At 41.6% G+C, this 18,283-nt stretch overlaps 1 protein-coding gene across 1 annotated transcript in view; it reads right to left on the bottom strand.

Annotated features, from left to right (window-relative positions):
- The window catches only part of F5 (coagulation factor V), a 79,432-nt gene extending 64,993 nt beyond the window's left edge, over positions 1-14,439 (bottom strand). The window contains exons 1-3 of the mRNA XM_012802598.2: positions 14,066-14,439; positions 10,324-10,415; positions 192-314 (exon numbers count right to left, since the gene is read on the bottom strand). Of these exons, the coding sequence (XP_012658052.1) occupies positions 192-314; positions 10,324-10,415; positions 14,066-14,226 (376 nt within the window). The 5' untranslated portion in view covers positions 14,227-14,439. The remainder of the gene's footprint in view (positions 1-191; positions 315-10,323; positions 10,416-14,065) is intronic.
- Positions 14,440-18,283: the final 3,844 nt, after the last annotated feature.

The following is an 18,283-nucleotide window of genomic DNA, read 5'->3' as shown; positions in this document are numbered from 1 at the left end:
CAAAAGGACCCCAAAACCTTTTTGGTTACTTCTCTTGAAACTTAAAACAGCAACAATTTTTATAATTACCAGTGGCAATAAAGGAGAATCCTCTAACAACACATGGTTCACAATATGGTTTTAAATATTTGACACTGGTATTAAAGAGTTGTACATGTTCCCTTGTCAGAGGGATAGTAAATTCCTCCTACCTTCTGAGAATTTGCTGTACTTAATTCCTTGAGGATGGATGCTTACGGGCTTGTCTGCCTTATTCTTAAAGTGAATTTTCATGGTGTCTCCAACTTCAGCATATAAAGTGGGCCCAAGAAGTCCTGTAAAAACAAGGATTTAAACTGCATCTGTATTCAGAATCATCAAAGGCAGAGCTGTGAAGCAGAAAAAAAAAAACCATACAACATCAAAAGTGATCGCTGCCGTTACTTCTGGTCCAGGGTTGACTTGTTTATCTTCAATCTGGAAGGTTTTCCTGGCTATTAACTCTATGTCATGTGTATTCAGATAAAAACAAGATGAGAAACACTTGGCCTGGGCCCAGTAGAACTCAAGAGAGTTGGAGAAATAATTCTGACTCTGTCTAACCTGCTCCGACCCACTCTCTTTTATTAGAGACTGCTTTCTTCGGTTAAGAAGACAAAGAGCATTTTTAATAAGAGGGTGTTTATGTTTTGCCATTCGTATGAGTGTGTAGGTGGTTATATATTGATTTCATAGTAGTACTGAGTACATTGGATACTTTTTTTCCCCATTCTTGAGATACTTTACTAAGAAGAATATGTTCCAGCTCCATCCAGGTAAACATAAAAGATGTGAAATCTTCATTTTTTTTTTTTTTATGGAAACATATCTATAGTCCAGAAAGTAGAAGGGAAGAGGAGAGAGAGGGGAGGGGAGGAGGGATGTGGAGGAGGGAGGGTATTTGGGGGGACCTCACCTAATGTGCATGATGCAATGGTATGTTTCAAAACTATTAAGAAATGAGTATAATTGTGATGGATGTGTTCCTTAGTTCAATGTAAGAATTTCACATTGTATATCGAAGCAGTACCCTGAATCCCATACCTGCACCAATGTACAAAGTTATGATTTAATAAAAAATAATTTTAAAAAATAGAGGGTGATGTAAAGGAGTGGTGACTTTAGACTTCCCTAAGGTGGAAGAGTTAAGGGAGGGGGCAAATCACACAGCTCTCTGTTCCAGAGCAAGTTAAAAGTCACTGTGGCAGGAGTGGGCTTGAGTCACCTAAGGAACAGTCAGATAAACAGCCTGGGAAGAGAGAGGAGATGAGTGGGTGGTGAGGGCAGAGAGCCTGTGAGGCCCTGTGGGCCACAGTGAGAACTGGGATGTTCTTCTAAGTGAAATGGGAAATCACTGGAGTTTTGGGCAGCAGAAGTGTAGTCTGCCATGTATTAAAAATATGTTCCAAAGGTGTAGCTGCTGTGTTGAGAGCAGTTTGTGTAGTGACAGGAGTGGAAGCAGAGAGATGAGGCAGTACAGGAAAGAGACAGCTGTGTACTGGGCCAGCTCGTGTAGCTGGGACGTGGTGAGATTCAGGACATTTCTGTGGGTAAAGCCAACAGGGTTTGCTGATGGATGGGATGTGGCTTGTCTGAGAAGTTAAGGATGACCCCAAGGTTCTGATCTGAACAACTGGGTAAAGGATGGCTACCAGTTACTACCATGGGGGACACAGTAGGGACGGCAGGTTAGGGGTGCAGAAATCAAGAGTGAGATTTCACTCACATTTCAGGAGCTGTGTTAAATTCTGGGGCTCTGTGGATAAACAAGACACAGCCCTTGTCTAGAAGGAGTTCACAAGCTCGTTTGGAGATAGATGTATGAGAGAAGCTACTGCTGAGATACAGGCAAAATACTGCAGAGGCGGAGAGGATGAAGGATGGATCCTGTGGAAGGATGGGTATCTGAGCCAGAGTTTGAGGCATCATATATATATAACTGGACCTCTGCATCCATGCATTCAACCATCTCCAGATTAAAAATATTTTTTAAAAAACCAGCAGAAATAACAATACACCAATAAATAACAATACAAATAAAAATATAGTATAATAGGCATTTATGTACCATTTACATTGGGTTAGGCATTATAAGTAATCTAGAGATAAAGTATACAGGAGGATGCACACAGGTTATATGCAAATGCTGTGCCATTTTGCATAAAGGAGTTATACAAAATGCAAATCCTTGAATTTTGGTGTCTTGGGTGGTCCTAGAGCCAACACTCTGTGGATACCAGAGGATGACTGCACTAGGTGTAGTCCTTGGAGTCTCTGCGTTAGCATCACCTGGGGTCTTCCTAAAAGGCAGATGCTCAAGTACCACCTCAGACTCCATGAATCTGAATCTCTGGAGGTGATGTTTGGGAATCTGCATTCTAACACATGCTCCCTGGTGATCCTAATGTGCTTTAAAGCTTGGGAATAAGAGCCCCGTTTCAGACAAGTGACAAGGGTCACCTGCTCTGTCTTCCAAGCTCTCCAGGAGCTCTCTGGGCTTGGTGCTGCCCGTCACAACTCATAGAAGCAGGAGAGTGAAGTCACAGCAGTCATAGAGTTCAATAAGAATTTATTTACCGTGTTTGTTTGGTTATTTATTATCCCCTTCACTACATTTAAGCACTGCAAGCCCTTACATCAATCCTCACGACAAGGCTTTAGGGAAGATCCTTGTTCTATAGAGGAGGAAACTGAACCTTAGAGAGCCTAAATATCTTGCCTAATATCACACCCCTAATAAGAGGCAGGATCATGATGTAAATTTAAATCTGTCTGATGCTAGATGCCAAGTTAGACAAGCTCTGAATACTGCATCCCCTGTATTCATTCATTCATTCAACAAACCTTGAGCACCCACATTATTGTAGGCATCAGAATTGATATGGTGCATAAAAGCGTAAAAGACCCACCTTCCCTTTCTTCATATAAAATTAGAAAAATGTTATAAGTTTTATAACTATCAGTCTATAGTAAGAAAGACATGTCTTTAACAAATGATCCATAAATATTTAATTACAAACTGTGGCAAGTATTATGAAAGAAAAGGATAGGGAAATCTGAAGAGTATCTGACAGAATAGATTAGTCCAATCTTGGAGGTCAGGAGGGGGTCAGAGTTGGAAAATGTTTTCCTGAAGGAACTGATGCCTTAACTGAAGTTCAAAGCAAAGAAGCAAAGGGCTGGGCAAGGATATGGGATTGGTACGTGCAAAGGCCCTGAGGTGGTATAAAACTTGGCCTTTTCAGAGAACTGACAGATGGCCTTGGGGATCTCTTAGTAGGTAAGAGGGAGAGGCAGGAACTTCAGGTGAAGCTGAAGGCACCAGCAGAGGTTCATCATGGAGGGCTGTGTGATGCTCTTAGAGTCCTGCCATTACCTTGGGAGCCTCCGGAGGCCATTAAAGAGTTTTCATCAGGGGGTTGGCACTTGTAGCTTAGCAGCCAGGGTGCCAGCCACATGCTGGTGGGTTCAAATCCAGCCCAGGCCTGCCAAACAATAATGACAACTACAACCAAAAAAATAGCCAAGCATTGTCACAGGTACCTGTGCTCCCAGCTACTTGGGAGGCTGAGGCAAGAGAATCACTTGAGCCCAACAGTTTGAAGTTGCTGTGAGCTGTGATGCCACGGCACTCTGCTGAGGGTGACATAGTGAGACTGTCTCAACAACAACAAAAAAAAAACAGAGTTTTCATCAGGGGTGCAAAATGGTCTGGATTTTGGGTTTGAAATCTTGTAGAGTAGAGGGCGAGAGAGCAGTGAGGCTCCAGGAGAGAAATGTCGGCGCCTATGATTAAGGTTGTCGTGGAGCTGAGGAGGAAAGAACACCGGGGAGATCTGCTTAGGAGATCAAATAGTCAGGGCCTAGGGATGGACTGAATACGAGGTGGAGATGAGGGAGATTAGTTGCCATGGATGGCCAATGAAGTTCTGCTTTAGGGAGCTGGGTGGATGAGGGCACCTGGTCTGAGATGGAGGATGTTGTGGGGGAGGGAGTTTTAGGGGTGTGGTAGGCAGAACAATGGCCTCCCCCCACAGAAAGGCCCATGTCCTGATTCCTGGGACCTGTGAATATGTTGCCTTACGTGGTGAAATGGATTCTGCAGGCATGATTAAATTGAGGATCTGAGCAGAAGAGATTTCCCTGGGGTATTCAGTGGGCCCAATGGAACTACAAAAGGGATGTGAGAGAATCTGAGTCAGAAAGAGACTGGAAGTGCTTCTCTGGGGCCTTCGAAGATGGAGGAAGGGGGCATGGGCCACAAATGCTTCTAGGAATTGCAAAAGGCAAGGAAATGATTCTCCCCTAGAACCTCTAAAAGGAGCTCTGGCAACTTCTTGAGAGTGAAACCCACTTTGGATTTGTGACCTCCAGACGTGTAAGTGAAGAATAAATTTGCATTGTTTTAAGCCACAAAGTTTGTGGCCATTGTTTATAGAAGCAATGGTAGACAATGACTCTGGGACGGAAGGGTCCTATCTTTCCCTGCGACTATCTTCCCACCCCCAGTTGTCCTGCTCCCTTCCTTGAAATCCCCAGTCCTGGGGTTTATCCTGTTCTTGTGCCTGAAACTTGGTTTTCACATTAGCTCTGCCTAGGACTGCAGAGATCAGACAGTTCAAGCTCCATTTTAGCAACAGTTAACAAAGTCTGGGAAGTGGGGAGGGACAACAAGGACAGCTTGCCCAAGGTCTTCAGCGATTCAGTACAATTTCTGGGACCAGAACTTAGAGCTCTGGACTCCTGAGCCAAAGCTTTCTCTGTACCTTGCCCAGAGGAGAATCAGAACCCAACCTCCTTTCTAGAACAGTCCGGATGTCTATACCTTTTCTGGCTCCTGACATGGGTCTGGCTGACCCTGTCTCTTCTAGCTGCTACCCTCAGTCTTGGCTCTGGATGGAAACCCCCCTCTCACTTGCCCAGGCCACCAGTGAGCCCAACGGGGTGCTGTCTACGCTGTCACATTGTGTGCTGCATTTAGTTGCCATGGTTTCCCTGCTTGGTTGATTTGTTTGTTGGTATCACGTGGCTGTAAATGCCAGATGCCTAGGATAAGTCTCTTAAGTTACTTAACCTAATAAGACCTCTTACTTCAAGGGAGAGTTTGGAGTATTTATTCAACCTCCCTTCATGCTTCTTCAGAATTCAGACAAAACAGAAAGATGTTTTCATAAATGTGAACCAAATACCTTCGTGCATGTGGACAAACACACAGCTACATGTTTTCTGAGTTGCTCTTTAGCTCCTCCATCCGCGGGATGGCCCGAGACCTCTCCCACCATCTCCTCAGTGCCCAAAGCAGGGTTGGGGAAAGGAATGCTCTACCTCAGGGCTTGCTGAGGCAGGGCAGCGTGCACCCAACTTTGTGCAATTGTGGAATTGGAAAGGACTGCAGGAGATCAGCTAATCTAATCCCCTGCTTTTAGGTGAATAATGCATTACATAACACAAGGCAGGGCATTGTCGCAGTCATTTTAAAACTCCTTAGGGGGTAAAATTTTCATAGTCTTCCTTGAAAAGATGCAGGGACTCAAAATGAGCCAGCTTAAGGCCTGAGACAGGATTCCTGAATATATGCCCAGCCCCTCAACGTGTCCACATGTCCACAAACCTTGTTGGACAGCCATCTTCAGATCCCCAGCCCTGCAGCCTCAGCCTAGCCCCCACCATAACTGCGATAACTTATAACAATAGCTCACACTGCAGCACTGAGACCCGTGACTCCTTTAGGCCTCAGCTAGAATCATACCCACCAGATGGGTAGAGAAAGAACCAGGGGAAAGGTACGAGGGACATAGGACTAGGCTGGGAAACGGGAGAAGTCATATAGGAATGGCAGTGTTCAAATCCAGATTTTCTCAATCAAAATCTAAGGCTTACCCTTCACACCAGTCTTGCTCCTTGATACATAGACGTGTAAGGTACCTCCTCTGGGGGTCATAATTAGGCAACTTTGGGAGTTCAAGAAGGGGCCATTTTAAAATGAATGTTGAAATGCTTTGGTTCACATAAAAAAAATTTATCCTGGATACACAGGTGTTGACAGATAATATTTAAGGTGAAAAGGGCTTAAACATAAATCAGAGACTCTTACCAACTATCGAGGTCTACTTTTTGAGACAGAGTCTTACTATGTCACCCTGGGTAGAGTACCGTGGTATCACAGCTCATAGCAACCTCAAACTCTTGGGCTTAAGCGATTCTCTTGCCTCAGCCTCTCAAGTAGCTAGGACTACAGGAGCCTACCACGCCTGGCTTTTGTTGTTGTTGTTGTTGTTATTGCAGTTGTCATTGTTGTTTAGCTGGCCCAGGCAGGGTTCAAACCCTCCAGCCTGGGTGTATATGGCTGGTGCCCTACTCACTGAGCTACAGGTGCTGCCTCAAGCACTACACAAATTAATCATCTGAAAGGTTTTGGATCACAGTACCCCCCCTCTTCAAAAACTACTGATGCTTCCTTATGTCTTAAGTGTCTCCAGTCTGACACTGGTCCTTTCCATCTTTCAAGGCACTCAGCACGATGTCTTACTCAGCAAAGGCATTAAAACGTAGTTAACTTGGCAAAAGCCACAAAAGGTGCAGCTCCAAATACCCACCCAATTCCTCTTTTCCCAGGGCTAATGAATATGTTTCTTGGCGCATTTTTCCTTTACCCAGCTGCAGTTTAATTAAAGTCCTTAAGTACCCATTGTACATTAATCTACACTAAGCTTAGAGCTGGAGCTATGAAAATGAACAGGCTCTGTATAGTGGACAGGAGATCCTTCAGCTTCCTGCCCACTGCTATAACCTTTGAATCCCAAAGCTTTGAATCCACCACTTCCGGCTGCTTCTGAGTCTGGTTCCATCAGTTATTTCAGATGTCTTTATCCTCTCCTTCTCTGTTGGATTCTTCCCTTAAATATTTTAAGTCTCTCTATTCCCTTTTGATTAAAACTACAAAATATTCTTAAGTCCTTCATTCCTTTTAAAGCCAAACTTCAGGAAAGAGTTATCTACAAGTTTCTTCTGCTTCGATTTCCTCACCTTTCATTCACTCCTTCACACCCTGACATCTGGTTTTGCCCTACTTACTATCCTATAACGAAAGACCATCTGTTGGGCCTTCTCTTAGTAGCTCTTGGTTGCCTTGGACCCTTTGTTTCCAGGGTGCCACCTTCTCTAGTTCTCCCCTGGCCTCTCTGGACAGACTCTCTCAAACTCCTTGGTGCACTTTTCTTTCTCAGCTCCTCTCTTAGACCTTGCTGCTCCTTTGAGCTCTGTCCGCAGCCTCCCTTTTTCATCATACTCTTCTTGGGTGAGCTCATGCCCACTTGAGGATTCATTTACCATCTTTGTTCTGATATCTCCCAAATATTTCTATCTAACTCTGATCTCTCTCTTGAGGGCCAAACTTTGACACCCTTCTGCTCATTTGACATTTTGAGGTAGACATTTCATAGACACTTCAAACCCGAAATCCGAACTCATCACCTTCTCTCACAAACTCTCTTCTTTTCCTATATTTTCTTTCTCACTGAATGGCACCATATCTATTCTGTTGTTTGATCCAGAAACCTCAACATCAATACTATTAATCACCAAGTTTAATTGATTTTAGCTCCTAAATATCTTTGGACTCCATCTAATTTATTCCATCTCAGCTTCCCTGCTAGTTTCCTATCCAGTTTCTCTGGCTCTGGATTTGTCTTTCTTCAATCCATTCTCAACATTTGGACAGGATGATCTTCTTACAGCACAAATCTGAGTCTATCTTTCTCCAGACTAAATCCTATCACTGACTCCCTGTTCTTCTCAAGATGAAGCCTTAACCTGGCTCCCTGATGTAGCCTGTGTCCCTACCTGGCTGCATCTCTTGTTAATCCCTTCCCTAAAGTTTGTGCTCCAGGTGAGCTAATCATGGCTTCCCAAATACACCATACTCTCTCATCCCTAAACCTTTACACACATTTCCTTAGTCTAAAATCCATCTCTCTTCTCTACTTCCCTACTCAGCTTTCCAAGATTCTATTCTTTTTCCAACCATGAACTTAGAAAGACTTTCCTGGCCACTGGGCTGGACATAGGTCTCTTCTGTCCAGTTATAGAATCTTCATCGTAGTTCTTCCTTATTACTCTACTCTAATTGCCTATCTTCTGATAGGTCACCCCTAAGAGCTGGTTAGCTCCAGGAAGTCAGAGTTCCTGTCTTATTCACTTTCATATCCCTAGATCCTGGAATGTGGTAGGTTCTCAATACACAATTATTGAAAAATAGAATAAAAAGGGTGGCACCTGAGACTCAAGGAGTAGGCCCCATATATCAGAGGTGGCAGGTTCAAACCCAACCCTGGCCAAAAAAATGCAATAAAAAATATTTAAATGCTTATTTATTTAAAATTAAATAAATATATAAATAAGCATATTCAAAGAATGTATAAATGAGTAAAGAAATATAGATACATAGATATCTATAATACCATGATATACATGATCTAATAATGGTATAATAACAATAGCAACAACAATAATATAGCTAACTTTTATCTCGTGCTCATTACATGTTTGCATTATTATAAGTACTTTCTACTTATTAACTCAATCACTCCTTACAACATCCCTAGAAGGCAAGGATTAGTTCAGGTGCTGGGGGTGTACAGCAGGGAGAGGGAGTCATTGTGGTTTCAGAGAGTAGTGGCCTCGGGGATGTAGTAGTGAAAGCCATGGTTATGCGCAAGCTGGAACCCTGGGGCAAAAGACCTGGTGGGAAGAGTTTGAGAAGGATTGGCAAGACAAGCCTGAGAAAAACAGGGGAAATGACACTAGGAAAACCAGAAAAAGAGAGAGATTCAAGAAGGTAGAGTGTCCTAGTGATGTCAAGTGGTAAAAGAAACCATGGCTCTGGCCTCTCAGAGGTCATGAGTGCCCTTTTATGAGAGTGATTCTAGTGGCTTCACTCATGTTGAAGCCGATCAGGGAAGGAATGTAGGAGAAGAAATGTAGAGAATGACACAGAATCCTCATAATCAAAAGTTGGCAGTGAAGGAAAGAAGAGAATAGGAAAAGGCAGGGAGGGCCAATGGGAGATCTTTCTTTTTCTTACCTGGATAGGAGTTAACCTGAGTGTATTTTTGTTTTGTTCTGTTGTTTTTGATTTTTGGCCAAAGATAAGACTCCAGCTAAAGAAACACTGAAGGTTAAGGAGATCAAAAGAGGCAGGACAGACTGGGATAAATAGGAAAGGTAGAAAGATGAGTTTGGGAAAGACAGCAGGTCTTCACCTAGTTGGGGGGGATGGGTCAATTACTGACAAGGGAACCCACTGGAGGAAGTTGTCCTGGGATGGTCTCTATCATCCCTGTGAAATATGGCACCATAATTAAGATCCTAGATCTCAATCAACCAATATCCTTAATAAAAGAAGAGCGAGGAAAAAAGAAGAGATTATCTCTAAAGACCACAGCTATTGCGTACATCACAGTAAATAAACAGACCAGATAGGGAAGACAGATGCAAAAGAATCAGCCACATTTAGATTGTTTATGGTGAATTTAGGGAACCAGATGAAAGCAAAAAATCTTTCACATAAGGCACATCTGTGCTCACTAAACCAGAGTGTAGGCTCCATGAAGGCAGAGGATGAGTCTATCATGTCTACTGCTACATCCATAGTAGACATGACTCAATTAATAGTTTGTGAGATGAATGAGTAAGATTCAAACACTGAAGAGTTTTGTTTAGCTATTTTGATCAAGGTTATAAACAGACCGCCTCACGAACATGTGACCTATACCATTTTACAGGGCCCCATGCTGAGAAGGGTCCCCTGCTTGGTTTAACCCTTTACAGTCATTGTTTTGAAATTCTCAATAATGTGAACAAGGGGCTCCAAAGTTTTCCTTTTGTACTTGGCCCCACATATTATGTAGGCAGTACTTTTTAAAAATTTTCAGATTAATATGAGGGAACAAAGAATTAGGTTACATTTGTTAGATAAAATCCAAGTTGTAGTTGAGCCCCTCACCCAGGAGGTGTGCCATACCCCCCTACCTTGTGCCCCTTAGCCAAGAGCACACCAAGCTCTTTCTCTTTTCTCCCTTCCTCCCACTTGAATTTAATTGTGTTTTTCTCTTGTGTGGACTTGTGGTTGTTCATCTACTGGTTTCATGTTAGTATTGAGTACATTGGATACTTGTGCAGCCAGTACTTTAAAAACAAAACAAAACATACATGTCCATAAAATATCAAAATGGATATTTTAGATATATAGGAATGTCAAATTATCCACAGAAATTAATCATATTAAAAAATATATTTCAGGCTTACCTGAAATGCTAGATCGTGGTTTTTCTTTCTTAAAATATGCATCATATTCTCTATAGACAATTTTCTTAAAGGAAGTTGCAAAAGGATTCAAACTGGAAATAAAACATAAAAACTAATTTGAAAGGTATAGTTGACATTTACTTCTCACATTGCAAAAAAATTGATCTCTCACATCTTTAGACTTCTAGTAGAATACAAGCATTGTTATTGTATTTCAGAAATCCACAGTTTTATACACATGATCATAATGAAATAATTATTGGTCTGTTTAGGCATAGTTGTGATGAGCATTCTTTCATAAGTTAGGCTGTCCTGTTACTGTTTCTCAAGGTCAATTTCCTAAAACAAACCCAAAATTATAGTGTCAACTCAAACATTAGGGTAGATTTTAACTGAATAAAAATATGACAAAATCGTTTAGGAATAAATAAATATGTGAGCTGTTTTTTAACTGATCAAATGTAGTTTTAATCTACGGGGTAACACTGTCAATAAGCATCAATTTGGGGGACCTTACTTCTAGCTGAGAGGTGAGATGGCTTGTAGAGTAAAAACCCTGGAATTCATATTGGAAACAAATGAATGAAAAACCCAACTTGGAAATATTAAGTAATTTGTCCAAGGAGATACAGCAGATAAATGGGAGAGCCGAGATTCAAAAAGGTAAAGGAGCTCAGAGAGAGAAGGCGGCAGAGAGGGTGACGGGAGACTTTTCTGTTCTTTTATTTTTTGCTATGCCTCTAAAGATGGGCACATCATTCCTATGATGACTCTAAGATGAGTAGTCAAAGAGAAGAGAATTGGGGAGCAATATCTTACAAATATCTAAACCAGTTGACTATGTTGTCCTTGTTCTGCTTGCTAATGCAGGACAGTGGCCCAGGCACAATCAGGGTATATCAGGACGGTAGAGCAGCCGTCACCTGCATTTGCTATGATTTGTCTGTAGCATAGTGGCTGGGGCCACAGGCTGGGGATTTGGTGTCTAGATTTGAATCCTGTATCTACTTCTGAATAATTGTATAACCTTGAAAAGTTTACTCAATCTCTGTAAGCCTCAGTGTCTACAACTGTAAGATGTAAATCAGTAAAATCTTCCTCACAGAATTGTTGTGAGTATTAGATAAGTTGATAAATGCAGAGAGTGTAGAGCTGGAACTTTATAAACACTCAATACATGGTAGCCACTAATATTATTTTCAAAATGTAATAGAAGTTGGTCTTTAGCCTTCAGGTTTTCCCAGCAAGCAGAAAAAACTATAATTGTAGTAATTTTCATAATGTAATGTGTGGGATACAAAATCTGTGTTTAATATCAGTGGTCAGAATTAAAGGAGGTATGAGGAAATGTGTTTAGAATGGCTAGATATAAAAAATAGGGGGTTCTCAGTCATTGGAAGCAATCCAGTAGAAATTAGACCACTACTTAGGGGAGGGTATTGGAAAAATAGGAGGTTAAAACATGTAAGTTGAAAATGAATCGAATGATCTCTTAGAGTTCTCAGAATCCAAGAATCCTAGGATGGTGTCCCTAATGTGAAAGTCCATTTTAATCATTTTTTTAGTATAAATCAAAAATAATTTTCCTCTCATGCCTCAGATCTTTAAATAAATAAATGTAGTTGCTATACAAAATCTTTATTAAGAAAAACCAGTCTTTTATGATATATGTAGAGTAATTTCAATACAGTTATGGTTCCCAGTATGTTTTAATGTGTATATTATGTATTCTTGTTGAGGTATATCTATTTGACCTATACAATTTCTACTGGAAAATAATCTGTCTGAATAGAAAATTAAAGATGATATGAATTCAAATAACATGCTTGAGAAGTTTTCCATTTATAAGGACTATAATTTAAAGATGATTTTTCTTTCATAAAAAGAAAAATCATGTAAAGGTAGTATACCCTAGGGGGGAAACTTCCTTAAGGAAATGTTTGAAAGCATACCCTGGACCTGGAACAAGAATAATACATATATTTTACCTTTAAAAGGCATTGTCCTACTAACATTAGATGAACTAGACAGATCTCTGCTGAAACACACTTTGGCAAAGCATGGAGTTGTCTGCATTGACATCCCCCTAGTGAGTATCCTTGACCTCTTGGGGCAGAACAAGTTAGAACAAGTTCTTAGTTTAAGCAGCCAGATACACAGATCACATTTTTCATATGACAGTACTAGAGAAAAATGACATGATTTGAGGTTCAACCATATTGAAAGCTTGTCCGGGCTATCTCTCTATGGCTTTGACTGAATCATTGATATCAGAGGAATAACTCTTCCCAGAATATTAAAAACTCAGTCCCAAAATGAAGGGACATGTTGACCTGTCCTGGGTCCCTGTGGACTCACCACGTGAATCAGACCTTTGGCCTTTGTGGTTCTGCCTCCAGTATTCTGCTTGCCATTGTCAATGTTAACTACAGAAGAGAGAACAAACTCCCAAGCATAAAGACAGTGCTATAGCCAGCAGCCAAGTTCACGTTCCACCCAGGAACAGGCAAGATTAGTGTTGGAAAGACTGTTATTTTCCTTGACGTTTTAGTTGATAGCAGTTCCCTAAGAATGGGGATGTGACCTAGATTATCACCTTGGAATATAATATTTAAAAGGTTATTTTTGAAAAGGAGGTATTTCTTACTATAAGATCAAGATGGTATGTACTATCCTCTAAAATGACCTAGTCATGATGCCATTTTTAAAAAAAGTTAATGCTATTCAGTAAAAGATCTCAAAATATTACATTATTTCTCGGCAGGTCACTTGCTTTTGTAATTATAAAAGAGGAACACATCTTTCACAATCACTTAAACTGTGATGTTAAGTAAAAAAAAAAAAACGAGTCACATGAGGAGGTTTGCCACGGAAAAAATAAAAATATAATTAACTGGAAAAATAGTCTCTAGGATTTGGTTAATGTCCGGGAAGTTTTATTTTTAACCTTTCAATTAGAAGAAAATAGTGTGCAACTCAAAAGTAGAGTTTTGTGTGACTTAAGCTTTATCTTAGTTACATATGCTTTTAAACCCTATCACCACAGCCAGGGTAAACCATACCCCAGGAAATGATGAAGAGTGAGGAAAAAAATGAAGAGTCACATTCACTAGCATAAATAAGTCAAATACAAAGCAGGAAAAAAAAGGTGAAAATGCAAAAAATGTTACATTTCTGTGAACTGATGATATTTTGATAATCATGTAGACGAAAGCAGCAACAAAAATTATACGGCAGCGGTTATTCAGTTGTCTGCTTCTAACAATGCACCAGGTGTCCACCTTTAACTGTAGAAGATAAAGCTGTGTGGACAATGGAATAGATAATATATAACTAGAAGGTCCATAAAAATACTAAACTACTAAAAATCTGGAAGAGGAGTTTGCAGGAGGGGTGACCCAAGGAGTTAAGTGCCTGGTGCTTTTCAATGGATCAATATAGTAAACCAACAATCAAGCGTACTCACAAAACTATATCGAAAACAAACTTCTGAAAAGAAAGCCGCATCTAACCAATCAAATGGGATGTTTTCTATACCCTCGGAATGATCAGCTCTGTTTCTGCAGCCAAAATTAGCATCTGCCAAGTTCATTTCATTCATTATACGCTCCGATTAGTTGCATTTACTTAACTGAAAGTTGTTTTTCAAAATTTCATAGAATTGCAAAGGGAAAGAATGTTCTCTAAAAGAAATAGCTTCTCCTCTGCAGAGAAGCCCACCCAGACCCCACACCTGGGTTACCTGAGGTTTGCGGGCTCAGGGTGGTAGTAGCTCCAGCTGACGTGCTGGGCAGCCACGTAGAACTGCCTTAGCTGCGCTGCGTCGGCCCCTGGGCTGCCCCCGCCTGCCCAGCTGGTGCCTAGGACCACCAGGACCCAGACGGGTGGGCAGCCTGGGAACATGGCTCTTTTCTTGCTTCAGTGACTCCCACGTCCCCGGAGCAGGACCTGGGCACAGCTTGCCCAGGCGCCCCCCGACTGCGGTCCAGCCTGTAGTGAGTTCCTGGGGCTGTGGGTGGCAGCGTCCTCCTCTGCTCCGCTCCTGCTCGCTCCACTGGGGCGGTCGCCTCCGGCTCTCCCTCCCTCCCTGCTTTCCGGGTAGGGTCACTGCTCCCGGGGAGGTATTCGGGGAGTGTAACTAGATTAGTGACTGTTTTACTACAGATGAAGAAAGGGCAGGGATCAGAGGGTTTAGCAGGTGGGACAGTGCCCAGATGAGCCACTAGACAAAACTGTATTGCTCCATTTCCACCCGATAATACCCCTGGAGCAGCAGCCCCTCACCACCCACCCGCCAGCGGTCTGGATCAAAGTTCACACTTGCCAAACTCTGCGGTTCCCAGTGCAGCGGAACCCACTGGGTTGCAGGAAAGGGAATGGTGCCCTGTCTCTGGGCGCAGGAGCACTGTGTTTTCGGGTGGTGGAGAAGCAAGGGACCAGGACTGAGAGCAGCGTTCCGGGGAGCTTTCCCGGCTTCTACTAAAGCGCAGTTCTGCCTTGATAAGGGCCTGTTGCCAATAAACACCAGCTAAAGGGCAGCCTAGCAGAGGGCTTAAAGAGCTTGGCTGAGAAAATTAGCCGTGGGGATTTCGATTCCACTTCCTAGCTGTTGTCTTGGGTAAGTTACTCTGCCTCTCTGCAAATCAGTTTTGACATCTGCAAAGTAGGCATGGTGATAGTTTTCCCTGATAGGGTAGTTGGGAGCATAATAAGACGTATGAGGTAGTTGGGAGCGTAATTCCCAGCAGATATTCCTCTCTATGATTCTCTTTTCCCACCTCCAGGGCCCCTTATATTTCTTGTAGGATCTGGCCAGCAGAGAATCTAAGTGATACTCTCAGATCTCTCATCATAGTGACTTGTCCCTGGTTCCCTGGATCTGTGAGCCGCCAATCTTCTGTCACGTGCTTTATGCCATCAATACATTCAATAGATGGTAATGTGGCAGGTCACATGAGGTCTCCATTAACAAATCCAGGCTTATCAACAGCCTCTTCCCCTGACCCACCACTAATCTTCTGTCTTTGCCCCTTTGCTGATGTTACTACCAACTTGGAAGGCTTCTTTTCTTCCTCTTTGCCTGGCCATTCCTTACAGTCCAGAGATTTACCTACCTCCGTGATTCTGGGCTTAAATGGAGTTTTCCATTTTATGAACTCTTACAACACTATTTAAATTATTTGTGCTCTTGTTGATTACCCTCATTGTTCTGTGTGTTTGTCGTCTCCCTAACTAGAATATAAGCTATTCAAGAACAGGAACAATGCCTTACACATCTGTATTTAAGGTCTAAGTGGCTCTCACCTTTAGACAAAACCATCTGAATTCTCTGGGGAGCTTTTACAAAATTCAGATTTTGATTCAGGAGACAAGGTTGAGAACCATTGTCCTTCCTAGCTTAGTGAGTGAAGTATAAAAAGCATTCCGAGATGCTATTTGCACTGGATCAGGGAAACTTTTCAAAAACACAGTCTCCATAAATCCCCAGGCCACTTACCAAAATTCTGGTAACTTTTAGTTAGACTGCCTTACTGTTTTGATTTGCACATTTGATTAGTCTGCAGAACACAGTCATTGTGTTACATTTCACAGAGACAAAATAACTATATTTTGGGGGTTTCTATTTTTTGCTTACCAGGTGTTTCTGGTAAGCACTGTGTAACTTTTCAATGACCTATTATTAAACATGGGATTTAAAGGACGTGCAAAACCCATCTGTTCTTCCCGGTAGCTCATTAAGTTGATGAAGACTTTTTTTGCTTCTATAATTTTTCTGTTGGGGTGGGGGTTGCATGATATATATTTGCAGACTGACTGTAGGGTTGAGCCGTAATTAGGACAACTGTAGTTGTGTATTACACTGCTAGATCTTATTAAATGAAACATCAAACAGAGGAACATGGCACTTGGGGAGAATTTTTTTAATTATACATTTGAATATCGGTCTTTGGGTCCTTTGAGGGAGCCTGACTGGTGACAAGAAGGTCTGCAGTGACATGGCCTCCTGTCTTGATTCTTAGTCTTCTGGAACCTCTGGTGCCATTCAGAGGCCTCTCTGGAAGCCTTGTAAACAGCAACCAGCAACCACGGGAAACCCCAAAGTTTCTGTAGGAATTCTCTCAAGTGAGAGATGTCACCCATCTTCTGACACAGTAGAGAAAACCTTCTTTCAATACAAAAATAAAGAGGTATTTTTATTTCTCCACAGTCTGGTCTTCTTGTGAGTCAGATGCTCCAGTCTCTTTGGCTAACTGGTATTTTCAAGCAACAGCCAAGTGGAAACCCACAGACCACTGCAGAAACATTGGCTCTTGGCCTCTGTGGCTTGCGCTGGAGCAAAGGGAGAAGTGGAACAGGAAGGGGCGGGGGGTGGAGAGTTTGGGATTGTGGGACAATTCTTCTGCTCTGGTCCAGGGCTAATCTAAGGAAATTCCATGTCTTTTATTCACAAGTGTTTATTGAAAACTTCAGCCAATGTACTGCAGTTAAGTCAAGACTAGCAGGAGGCTTAATGTTTACAAACAAGATCTGTGGAGGTTGAATGAGGTGAGCAGGAGAAGGACAGATCTCTGAAAATAAAACAAAAGAAATTTAAATAATTATATTTTCCTTTAAAATACCAAAGAAAGAAATTTCTCATCATATCTATCTCTAAGGCTCAACATAATCTTCTCTTTCTAGATTGCAGATTCCCGGATTCTGCCATTCAGGCTACTACTTTTTGTGGGAAACTCAACTACCCACTAAGCTTTTTGGGAGAGGGACAACATCAGATTATTTTTGTTTTCCCAGCAGGTAGCACAGGGGATTGACTCCATGAACGTTTATAAAATTTTTCTAGCAGTCCTGGCTTGTTCTCAGGCAACATCATGGAATCAATACCATCAAGCAGCCAATGATGGGAATATCACACTTTCTGAAATAAGTTATGTCTTATTAGAACGTTTCTGTCCTGGAGGAAATGGAAAGCCTTCTGTGAGCTGTCTCTATTGACACTTCATTACATTGTCACTTCTCTATGGTCTTACCTGTCTTTTGTTAACACAATTTCCTGCATGGCCTTACAACGTAAGGAAAAAGAAAAGTCAAACACGATGTTCTTCCCTTTTCCTCTTCTGTTTTATTTTCCTCAAAATGTTGTCGTGGGTAACTTACCCTAACTGCCCGGGTCAAATGCAGCATTTGTAAAAACTCCGTATGTTCCCAGGTGGCTAAAGAATAGAAACACAGTAGTGACCGGCCATATGGTGGTTAGTCCCCAACAACACAGTCCAGCACGTAGTATTTCCAGAAACCATGGATTACCACCCCACCACTGGAATTCTGCTTTTAAAAGGAAAGAAAAGTAAAGACCAAAACAAATATTTGAGATGGCACTTAACAGCTCTGGGTAATTTATATTTTCCTCCACACTTTATAAATTATTGTTTCTTTGTGTATAGAATACTTGCTCTGCCCTCTAGGGGGCTGCAGACTCTTCTTGGTGAGAAGTTACAAAATTCTCAACCTTGATCCTTGATAATCAAGCAGTACTTTGCAAAGGAGGCAGTGTGCCCCCTAGAGGCATTTTAAAGAAATATTTGTAATGATCAAGACTTCTACTGACAATTAATGGGCTGGAGTTCCAGGTGTTAGATAACCAAATAGACACAGGACACAAAAGAATTGTCCCACATCCTACATACTTTGGAATAGCTACTTGCTAAATATTCATATATTCATATAGATTAAAAGTCTCTGAGCCTGAAAGTCAACTGCTTTATACATAAAGTATCTTTCACTCGTTTAAGAGGCAAATACCATATGGATTGATGGAAGATTATAACAGGTTTTATAATTCTTTATCAGAATTATTCATTATTTTGAAAAATCAGGTTGGTATTGGCAACACTTGTGATGCTCTTCAAGTCTCTGATACAATGTTCTCGTGTTCAGTCTACCTGTGTGGCTGTTGCCTTCA

Source organism: Otolemur garnettii, unplaced genomic scaffold (assembly GCF_000181295.1).
Source record: "Otolemur garnettii isolate 467f Iridium unplaced genomic scaffold, OtoGar3 scaffold00016, whole genome shotgun sequence".
NCBI classification, from domain to species: Eukaryota; Metazoa; Chordata; class Mammalia; order Primates; family Galagidae; genus Otolemur; species Otolemur garnettii.
Note: the sequence above shows the minus strand (reverse complement) of the source record. Positions and strands in the feature narration are given on the sequence as shown.